Source organism: Myiozetetes cayanensis, unplaced genomic scaffold (genome assembly GCF_022539395.1).
Source record: "Myiozetetes cayanensis isolate MyiCay16 unplaced genomic scaffold, myiCay2020 scf5-8, whole genome shotgun sequence".
Taxonomy (NCBI): domain Eukaryota; kingdom Metazoa; phylum Chordata; class Aves; order Passeriformes; family Tyrannidae; genus Myiozetetes; species Myiozetetes cayanensis.
This window is the reverse complement of record NW_026087742.1, coordinates 115,143,274-115,153,511: the sequence shown is the minus strand read 5'-3', so window position 1 is coordinate 115,153,511 and position 10,238 is coordinate 115,143,274. Positions and strand designations below refer to the sequence as shown.

General features: G+C 55.9%; 1 protein-coding gene across 1 annotated transcript; it reads right to left on the bottom strand.

Annotated features, from left to right (window-relative positions):
• Nucleotides 1-3,103: 3,103 nt before the first annotated feature.
• Nucleotides 3,104-8,089, bottom strand: LOC126648766 (neurofilament heavy polypeptide-like). Its single transcript, XM_050332206.1, has 3 exons — nt 6,997-8,089; nt 5,770-6,921; nt 3,104-5,232 (listed from the first exon to the last, which is right to left on the bottom strand). The coding sequence occupies exons 1-3, from the start codon at nt 8,087-8,089 to the stop codon at nt 3,302-3,304; spliced, it is 4,176 nt and encodes a 1,391-aa protein (XP_050188163.1). The 3' UTR covers nt 3,104-3,301.
• Nucleotides 8,090-10,238: the final 2,149 nt, after the last annotated feature.

Below are 10,238 nucleotides of genomic sequence, written 5' to 3'. Positions count from 1 at the left end.
GTTCCCTCCTGGGTGTGTCATTCCGCAGCCAACTGGGCAAGGGATTGGGGGCCTGGGAGTTACAGTTCCTCCTCTTCCTATCCATCTGTCTTGTTCTCTGCTGCAGAGGGATCCATGGAGTTGATTCCTTCTTGCAGAGGGGCTCTCCTGGTTGTGGGCACCCCAGGGTTCTGTTGCCCCTCCAACACCTGGGCAGGGCAGGGGCTGGGATGTCACAAAGGTCTCCGGGCACCCCCATGGCCGCGTCACAAAGGGCCCTGGAAGGCGCCCGTGTCACAAAGGGCCACCCCCGGCCCCCCATGGACAGCGGGACCGCCCGGACCCGGCCCGGGGCAGCCCCGGCACTCGTGGCCTTGCAGCCCCTGCTGTGCCCGGAGCCCGGGCAGGGGCTGCTCCGCTGGGGAATGTCCTTCCAGCGTAAAGTGCCGGCAGAGAGCACAGGGCAAATCAGTCTCTCCCTCCCGGCACTGCTTCTCTCTCTCGAGTGTTCCAAGCAAATAAAGCGGTCGCTGAACAAGTGGCAGGAAAGGCACTGCCCGCAGCCGGTGCTGCCAGCCCAGCACCCCATCCCCGGGGCACCCGCCAAGGGGCCCTGGCTGGGCCGGGCACGGGGCACGCACAGCACTCGGGGGAGCCTTGGAACATTGTCCAAAGTGTACTGTGGAGCTCTGGTGTTTGCCAGGGGCTCCGGGAGAGCCTGTGCTCTCTGCACCCACTCGGGGCTGCTCCCTGCTCCTCTGCCGCCTTATTTCCCAGGGGGATGGAGGTGACAGTGCCCTGGCTGTGACCCTGCACGCACAGCACATTGGAATACAGGCAGCACGTGTGTGCCCCGACTCCACGGGCTCATTGCTGGCAGGAGGGGACACACAGGGACGTTCCCTGGGCTCGGGGAACCTTGGTGCCTTTGTTTAAGGACATATTCCCCTGTGTTGCTGTGAGGTTTTCTCCTTTGGATTGTTTACTACTCTCCTATTGCACAACTTACTGTGACATATGTGCCCTACCCAATCATATCCCTTCCAACTTACCTCCTGGTCATGTACCTACATCCCTGTCACATATTCATGTTGACCCTGCCTCCCTATTCCTAGTTATACATACCCACCCCCTTTTTCTAGAACCCTCCTCAGCCTGCCCTATAAAAGGCAGCCAATTTGAATAAAGGCAGATCTGCCCAGGATCTGCAACCCTGTCAGAACCCTGCAGGTCTCGTGTCGTTTCTTCCTAAACACTGACAGGGGTAAGCACGGGGAAGCTTCCAGCAGCTGCTCACAGATCCCACCCTGCAGACTCCTCGGTACCCTGGGCAGTGTGTGGGTGCACAGGACACTGTTGTGAGCGCTGGATGTGATGACGGAGGGGCTGGAATGTCCGGAGCTGCACTTGGCAATGGCACCTGAGACCCTCTGGGTAAGGACTGAGGGACAAACAAATGAAGCAGCTGTGTGTCCACAGGCTGCTCTTGGCAGGTTGATGACATGGATGAATTGTTCTTTAAGGAATATCCCAGGAACATCCCCAAATACACTGCCCATGTCCTTGCGGGGGAAGTCAACTGGGCAGGGTTAACTGGGACAGATGGTCAGACTGGTCTGGGAGGTTCCTAAAACACATGGATGAACAATTCCTTGGTACAGAGATTCAGGGAACCGCCTCGGGGAGGTCCCAGGTTGGACTTGATGATCTTGGAGCTCTTTTCCCAAGTCCCTGATTCTGGGATTCTTTTTGCTGGTTGAGCTGCAGCGTGCTGGCTTTCCCAGGGCAGCTTCCTTTAGGACATCCTGTCTGAGAGCTCTGCAGCTGATCCCATGTTGAGGATGACCAAGAAGATGAGGATACATCTTAGGAAGATTGGAAAGAGCGCTTTGTGGCAGGAGAAGAGATGTTACCTGAACCAACAACTGAGATGTGAAATGAACTGTGTTTCATAGGAGGAGATGAGAATGGAGGATTTTCTATCTTCCATTTTTACCCCTGCCTTGTTGTTGAGATCTGTGCCTCCTGGCATGGAAATAACTGTTCATTGGTTGAGATGATGTTAGATATTCACCAATCCAGTTCTTCCCCAGTTATGTCATCAAGAGTTCAACCCCTTTATTGCATATGCATTTACCTCTACCCAATCTGTGTTAGTGGATTTGCATGCTTCACCCACCTTCCAGTATCTTCCCTACCTTCTCCCTTAAATAGCCCTCCATTTTTAATAAACACAGATCAGCTTTGGATCAGCTCCTTGCTGCTCTTTTGTTAACACTGCTGTCTCCTGTGTCCTTCATTGGGCTAGCATAGCATGCTACTTTAGAGCTGGCTTAACCTTACATCGACAGGCTGTCCAAGGACCCCTTGCTGGTCTGCTCCTTTCCCCAGCAACCAAAACCGTGACAATCCCACAGGTATCTGTGAGGAACAACACAGCCCCCCTGCTGCCTTAGGGGGGATGGATCAGGGGAACCCCTCCCATCTGGCACAAGGCTGTTCCAGGCAGGCAGTGCTGCTGAGGAACCCACTCCAGCCTGGCCCCAGGGAGGGAACTCTTGGAGATTTTTAGGAAGAACTCATTCCTGGCTGGGAGGGTGGGCAGGCCCTGGCCCAGGTTGCCCAGAGAAGCTGTGGCTGCCCCTGGATCCCTGGAAGTGTCCAAGGTCAGGTTGGATGGGGCTTGGAGAACCTGGGATCATGGAAGGTGTCCCTGCCCATGTGTTCTGATCCCATTAGGGAGAGATGCCTCTGCCCAACTTAAGGTGTAAATGAGACCATTTGCTGACAACACTTGGATTTTATTGAATGCAGACTTTATTGAACTAGAAATGAGAACTAAACAGCTAGATGGAGATACTGGATACTGAGGGGGAGCTATAGGAATCTTCCTAATCTTATGTCTTCTCTAATTCTCCTAGTGCAACTGCAAGAACCTATCTATCTGTCCTATAAATATGATCCTTATGCTAATATGTAAATACAGTCTTATCTACCTTAGCCAAGTCTATCTTCATAGTCTATCAAAAAGTCTTCCTAAATATTATAAAAACCTATTGTAATAATTATTAACTGAATTCCCTACTTAAAGAGCTAAATGAATTAACCGAGTGAATGTCCTATAGCCGTGTTGGGTTTGTTTTGGAATAGTTGTGGCTGTGGCAGTCCTGCAGGGAGGTTGTGGGAGCAGCAGATCCTGTCTTTGCTCATTCCCTGCAGGAGTCGTCAAGATTGGCAGTAAATGTCACAAGTCGGTGGTGGAGTCACTGTCTGTGGAAGGATTGCAGAGGTGTGTGGGCCCGGCCCGGCGCTGGAGCGGGACCTAATCCTCAGGCTGTCCCCATGTGCAGGAGCGGAAGAGCCGGCGCAGAGCCCCGAGCACCCGCCTGAAACGACAGGGACGTTTCCTGGGGCCCTGGGTCTGTGCCCCCGCCTCTGCCACCTGCTTGTCCGAGGCAGGAGGAGTTGCAGCCCCTCGGGGGACCTGGGCCTCCAGCTGGGCAGGGGAGGGGCTGGGGGGGCAGCAGGGGCTCTCTGGGGCAGGGCCCTGGCTCCATGTCCCTGCCTGTGCCACCTGCTTGTGCGAAGCAGGAGGAGCTGCAGCCCCTCGGGGGGCCTGGGCCTCCAGCTGGGCAGGGGAGGCACAGACCGGCCCCGCTGGGCATGGGGCAGGCGCCCAGCGCTCAGCCCACGCCTCGCGAGGGACGGGCACCGGGAGCCCCTCTGCCGCAAGGATTGCCAGCCTGTGTTCCGTGCCTTCTCCCTGCGACAGCTCCAGGACGCTCAGTTCTTCCCACTCGTCCTCCTCCGGCCGCAAGGGCTTGACCTCCAAGCTGTGGACGGTCGTGTGTTCCCAGTCCAGCAGTGCCAGCTCCCTGTCGCTGTTGTCTTCCCAGCGGGACACCATGGAGGGGATGTAGTCTCCCCAGTCAGAAAACTCTTGGCCGAGGGAGTCTTCGTCTTCAGACAGCTCTTGGGCAATGGAGTCTTCCCAGTCGGACAGGAGTTCTTGGTAGGCACTGAATTTCCTTTGGAACTGCCCTTCCATGCTGGATTCTTCCGACTCGGTCAGTTCTGGGTAGCCACTGCTACTCCCTGGGGACTGCTCTTCCTCGCTGGATTCTTCCCACTTGGATGGTCCCTGGGAGATCTTCTCTTCTCCATGGGACAGCTCTTCTGTGCTGTCAGGCAGCTCTTCCCAGTCAGCCAGTTCTTCACACTTCTTCACTTCTTGGGACTGCTCCTGCTTCAGGTTTTCTTCCCAGTCGGACACTTCCTGGTAGCTCTTCACTTCTGCTGGGGACTGCTCTTCCTCAAGGAATTCTTCCCAGTCGGACACTTCTTGGAAGCTTCTCACCTGTCCTTGCCGCTGCTCTTGCTCCAGGTTTTCTTCCCAGTCCGACACTTCCTGGTAGCTCTTGGCTCCTCCGTGGGACAGCTCTTCCTCACTGGAGTCTTCCCAGTCGGATACATCTTGGCATCTCTTGGATTCTCCCTGGGACTGCTCTTGTTCCAGGTTTTCTTCCCAGTCGGACACCTCTTGGTAGCTCTTCACTCCTTCGTGGGGCAGTTTCTCCTCGCTGTGTTCTTCCCAGTCAGACACTTCTGGGTAGCTTCTCTTTTCTCCCTGGGACTGCTCTTGCTTGATGTTTTCTTCCCAGTCAGACACTTCCTGGTAGCTCTTCCCTTCTCCTTGGGGCTCCTCTTCCTCGCTGTATTTGTCCCAGTCGGACAGTTCCTGGAAGCTCTTGCCTGCTCCAGGGGACAGCTCCTGCTCCCTGCGCTCTTCCCCTTGGGACACTTCTTGGGAGGTTTTCGTTTCTTCTGGGGACAGCTCTTGGTCTCCCTCGTGTTCCCACTGGGAAATCTCTTGGTCAAGGTGGTATTTCCAGTCTTGGCCCTCTATGGCCCCCTCCTCGGTGTCTTGCCCTGACAGGAATGACCCCCTCTCTGCCTCCTCCTGCTGCTCCCTGACAGCCTGGTCTTCCAGGCTGGGAGCTGAGGAGCTGAGGGGGCTGCAGGGACTCTGTGGGGCAGGGACCGGGCTCCCTTCCCCATCTGCTGTAACTGCTGTTCCTGTTTCTGTGTCCGTGCTTTGTTCCAGGTCTCCCTGTTCCGCCTGCTCGCGGCCGGATCCCTGGATCTTCAGCTTAGCCTTGCTCAGGAATTCACTGCTGCTGGACTGGTCTGTGTCCAGCAGGGCCTGGCTGCCCTCTGAGGGGCTCTGTGGGGCAGGGACCGGGCTCTGTGTCCCTGCTGATGGCACCAGCTCCCCAGAGGCTGCAGAACCTTCTGCCTTGGGCTCCTCAGGAACGAGAGGCCCCTGGGGCTCCTCCTCCTCAGCAGCTCCAGCCGGGGCAGCAGCTGCCGGCTCGGCCTCCGTGGGACTCAGCGGGGCAGGAGCTGGGCTGGGCAGCTCACGGGCTGCCTCTGCTGCCACCTGTGTGCCCACGCTGCTGGGAGAGCTTGGCCCCTCCTGGGCAACAGGCTGGGGGTCCTCCTGCTTCCCTGGGCCCAGGGCCTCATCAGAGAGATTGGAGGGGATGTCCTCTTCCCACTGGGACAGCTCTGGCTCTCTGACCTCTTCCCCTTGGTCAGTGCATGATTTCCACTCTTTCTCCTCTCCAGCCAAGGTCCCCTCCTCAGTCTCTTGCAGTGACAGCAGTGACAGCACTGACCTCCCCTCTGTGTCCTCCTGCTGCTCACTGGCCACCAGGACTTCCAGGCTGGAAGCCAAGGGGCTGGCAGTGGAGCAGGGGCTGTGTGGGGCAGACACCAGGCTCTCTCTGCTTTCTTCTGCTGGAACTGTTTCCAAGTCTGTAGCTGTGCTTTGTTTCAGGTCTCCCTGTTCCTCCAGCTCCTGGCTGGATCCCTGGATCTCAAGCTCAGCCTTCCTCAGGATCTCAGTGGTGATGAGCTCGGCCATGTCCAGCAGGGCCTGGCTGCTCTCTGAGGGGCTCTGTGGAGCAGGGAGTGGGCTCTCTGTACCTGCTGCTGTTTCTTGCATTTCTACAGCTGTGCTTTCTTCTTGGTCTCCCTGTTCCATCAGCTGCTGCTCAGATCCCTGGATCACAGGCTCAGTCTCGCTCAGGATCTCAGTGGTGATGATCTCAGGTATGTCCAGCAGGGCCTGGCTGCCCTCTGAGGGGCTCTGTGGGGCAGGGACCGGGCTCTGTGTCCCTCCTGCTGTTTCCTGTATTTCTGCAGCTTTGCTTTTTTCCAAGTTTCCCTGTTCCATCAGCTGCTGCTCAGATCCCTGGATCTCAAGCTCAGCCTTCCTCAGGATCTCATTAGTGATGAGCTCGGCCATGTCCAGCAGGGCCTGGCTGCCCTCTGAGGGGCTCTGTGGGGCAGGGACTGGACTCTCTGTCCCCTCTGCTGTTTCTTGAATTTCTGCAGCTGTGCTTTGTTCCAGGTCTCCCTGTTCCATCAGCTGCTGCTCAGATCCCTGAATCTCAAGCTCAGTCTCACTCAGGGTCTCAGTGGTGATTAATTCAGTCATGTCCAGGAATTCGGGCATGTCCATGGCCTGGCTGCCCTGTGAGGGGCTCTGTGGAGCAGGGACTGGGCTCTCAGTCCCTCCTGCTATTTCTTGCATTTCTGCAGCTGTGCTTTCTTCTTGGTCTCCCTGTTCCATCAGCTGCTGCTCAGATCCCTGGATCACAGGCTCAGTCCCGCTCAGGATCTCAGTAGTGATGTCCTGCTCTGTGTCCAGTATGGCCTGGCTCCCCTCTGAGGGGCTGTGTGGGGAAGGGACCGGACTCTCTGTCCCTCCTGCATTTTCTTGCACTTCTGCATCTGTGCTTTGTTCCTGGTCTCCTTGTTCCTCGAACTTCTGCTCAGATTCCTGGATCTCAAGCTCAGCCTCGCTCAGGATGTCAGCGGTGATGAGCTCGGGCATGTCCAGGAACTCAGGCATGTCCAGCAGGGCCTGGCTGCCCTCTGAGGGGCTCTGTGGGGCAGGGACTGGGCTCTGTGTCCCTGCTGATGGCACCAGCTCCCCAGAGGCTGCAGAACCTTCTGCCTTTGGTTCCTCAGGAGTGAGAGGCCCCTGGGGCTTCTCCTCCTCAGCAGCTCCGGCCGGGGCAGCAGCTGCCGGCTCGGCCTCCGTGGGACTCAGCGGGGCAGGAGCTGGGCTGGGCAGCTCACGGGCTGCCTCTGCTGCCACCTGTGTGCCCACGCTGCTGGGAGAGCTGGGCCCCTCCTGGGCAACAGCCTGGGGGTCCGCAGTGCTCACTGGGCTCAAGGGTTTGTCCCAAATGCTGGGACCCACGTCAGCTGCCCCCTGAGACAGCTTTTTGTCACTTCTGTCTTCCCTTGGGGGCAGCTCTTGGGCACTGTACTCTTCTTCCTGGACTTGCTCCTTGTCTGTCTTGTCTTCCATCTGGGAGAGCTCTGGATCTCTCTTGTCTTCCCATTGGTACAGTCCATGGACTCCCACATCTTCTTCCTGCTGAGGCAGGTCATGGGATCTCGGACCTTCCTGCTGGGACAGTTCTTGGACTCCCAGATCTTCCCATTGGGAAAGTTCTTGAACTGCCAGATCTTCCCACTGGGACAGGTCTTCATATGTCTCTTCTTGTTCCCTTTGGGGCAGCTCTCGGATTGTCACATGTTCTTCCCATTGGGTCAGCTCGTGGTATCTCACACCACCTTCTTCCCATTCGTGCAGCTCCTGGCGTCTCACACTTTCTTCCCGTTGGTACAGCTCTGGCTGTCTCCCCTCACACCACTGGGAAAGTTCTTGGACTCTCATGTCTTCTTCAAGTGTGTAGAGTTCTTGGGGTCTCCCGGCTCCCTGTTGGGAACATTCTTGAACTCCCACTTCTTCCCATTGGTAGAGTTCTTCATAGAGTGTCTCGTCTTCTGTCTCAACTTCTGTCTCCTCTTCTTCCCATTCGGTAACATCTCCGAATTGGGAAAGGTCTCGATCGGTGTCGTCATTCCAGTCGGCATCGCCGTGGCCAAAGGACCCCTCCTCCATCTCTGACAGTGGGAGGCCTGACTCGCCCACTGCCCCCAACCACTGCTCACCGAGTGACTCGTCTTCCAGCCAGCTGGGCAAGGGGCTGGGGGGCTGGGAGTTGGGGTTCCCTTTGTCCTCATCCATCTCCGTTCTCCTCTGGTGCAGAGGGTTCCAGGCAGCTGCTGCCTCCTTGCAGAGGGGCTCTCCTGGTTGTGGGCACCCCAGGGCTCTGTTGTCCCTCCAACACCCGTGGGCAGGGCAGGGGCTGGGATGTCACAAAGGTCTCCGGGCACCCCCATGGCCGCGTCACAAAGGGCCCTGGAAGGCGCCCGTGTCACAAAGGGCCACCCCCGGTCCCCCCATGGACAGCAGAATAAGGGGTGACAGCTAGGGCTGTATCAGCCAGGGGATGCCTGGGCAAAGTTTTCACTTGGGGAGGTGTCGGGAAAAAACTGGATCCACTCTTCCTGTGATAAAACAGTAATCTGGAAGGGGATGCTTCCCCGAGTGACCTTGTTTGTCTGAAAACCAGGGAAATAAATGCCAGTGTGGTCATTTCTCTTCTAGAGCCCAGAGTGGAATCACAGAATCACAGAAGGTTTGGGTTAGAAGGGACATAAAAGATCATCTCATTGCACCCCTTGCCATGGGCAGGGACACCTTCTACTAGTCCAGGTTGCTCCAAGCCCCATCCAACCTGGTCTTGGACACTTCCAGGGATCCAGGGCAGCCACAGCTTCTCTGGGCAACCTGTGCCAGGGCCTGCCCACCCTCCAGGGAAGAATTTCTTCCCAATATCCCATCTAACCCTGCTTTTCATCACTTTGAAGCCATTTCCCCTTGTCCTGTCACTCCAGGCGCTTGTGAAAAGTCTCTCCCTATGGATGGCTCAAACAGCAAACACTGGCACTTCAAACCAGTGTAAGAAGCTGGAAAACTGCAGTGCAAAGAAAACATCTGGAACCACAATTAATCTGTCTTCTGTCACTCACGGGACTTGGAACAGATTCCTTATAAAGGATGCATGTGGAGTCCATGAAAAGAGGAGGAAATCTGATTTCACTGCCTGTGTGATGTAATGCAGCCCCACAAAGAAGTGATGCTTTTACACACGTGTGTACACACGTCTGAAGCGTGTGAACCCGCAGTACCACACTGATTCTTTGAACCCAACTGTTGCTTTTCAACTTCTGTTGCTGATTTGAGATTAAATGTTTGCAAAATAACCCAAAGGAAAAAAGAAGTTTAAAACATGAAGAACCACTGACAAAGCTGCAAAAAAGGGTTTTTTTCTTACAGTATAGTTTTTCTGTTATTAAATCTTTTGCCAGTAGATATGTTGATCATGCAGCCCCCGGAGGAGCCCCCTGGAGCAGGGGGATGTCCAAAGGAGGCCGTGAGCCTGGGGGAAGCCCAGCCTGCAGCAGGGGCCTGGCAGGACCTGTGGGTCCGTGCAGAGAGGAGCCCACGCTGGAGCAGGTTTGGTGGCAGGACTGGTGACCCCACGGGGGATACACAGGGGAGCAGTTCCTGAAGGACTGACCCCATGGAAGGGACCCACGCTGGATGGATGCCTTAAGGACTGATCCTGTGGAAGGAATCGAGCAGGAGAAGTTCATGGAGAGCTGTCTCCCATGAGGGGAACCCCACGCTGGAGCAGGGAAAGGACTCTTTGCTCTGAACAGATGCCTGATGAAGTGGCCATGAAACCCATTCCCCTTTCCCATTTAGCCCTGGTTTATTTATTATTTAGCGCCGAGACCCGGGTTCGATTCCCGGTCAGGGCCACTCCCGGGCAGGTGGGGCTCGTTAGCCCTTAAAGGCAACCCACCTACGTCCTAAGGACCTCACTGCCACCGTCCAAGCTCGCTTGGCCCCGGCAGATGAACCTTAGGATTAAAGGGTGGGCTCAGTTCCGCGCACACTGTGTCTCACCTAAAAAATCCAATGCTCAGGCTGGAAGGCGTAAACACCTTCCCCGGATCTTCGCTCGCGAAGACTGGCCATTAATTAATAATTAATTATTGATAATTATTAATTATTAATTAATATTTATTATTTATTGCGCATTTCGAACCCCATCTACAACCGGCCAGTGTGATAATAAAAATTAGTTTTCTCTCCCAAATCGACTAAAAACCTAGGGATAAAACACGGAGGCTTTTGGTCCGTTTGGGATAGAGGACTAAACCGTGTGTGTTGGGTGTCACACGGGGCACAGCTGGAACCAGGTGGCAGCGTCTCCACAGGTGCTTTTGGCGCTGGGGCAGCCGCGCGGTGACTTTGACAGAGC

Excerpts from the sequence above, each read along its gene's own strand:
- LOC126648766 (XM_050332206.1), bottom strand. The coding sequence starts at position 8,089 with ATGGATGAGGACAAAGGGAACCCCAACTCCCAGCCCCCCAGCCCCTTG. Across the intron at positions 6,922-6,996 it reads TGAGGAACCAAAGGCAGAAG|AGGGCAGCCAGGCCCTGCTG; the intron begins GTTCTGCAGCCT and ends AGAGCCCCTCAG. Across the intron at positions 5,233-5,769 it reads AACAGTTCCAGCAGAAGAAA|GGACACAGAGCCCGGTCCCT; the intron begins GCAGAGAGAGCC and ends TGCCATCAGCAG.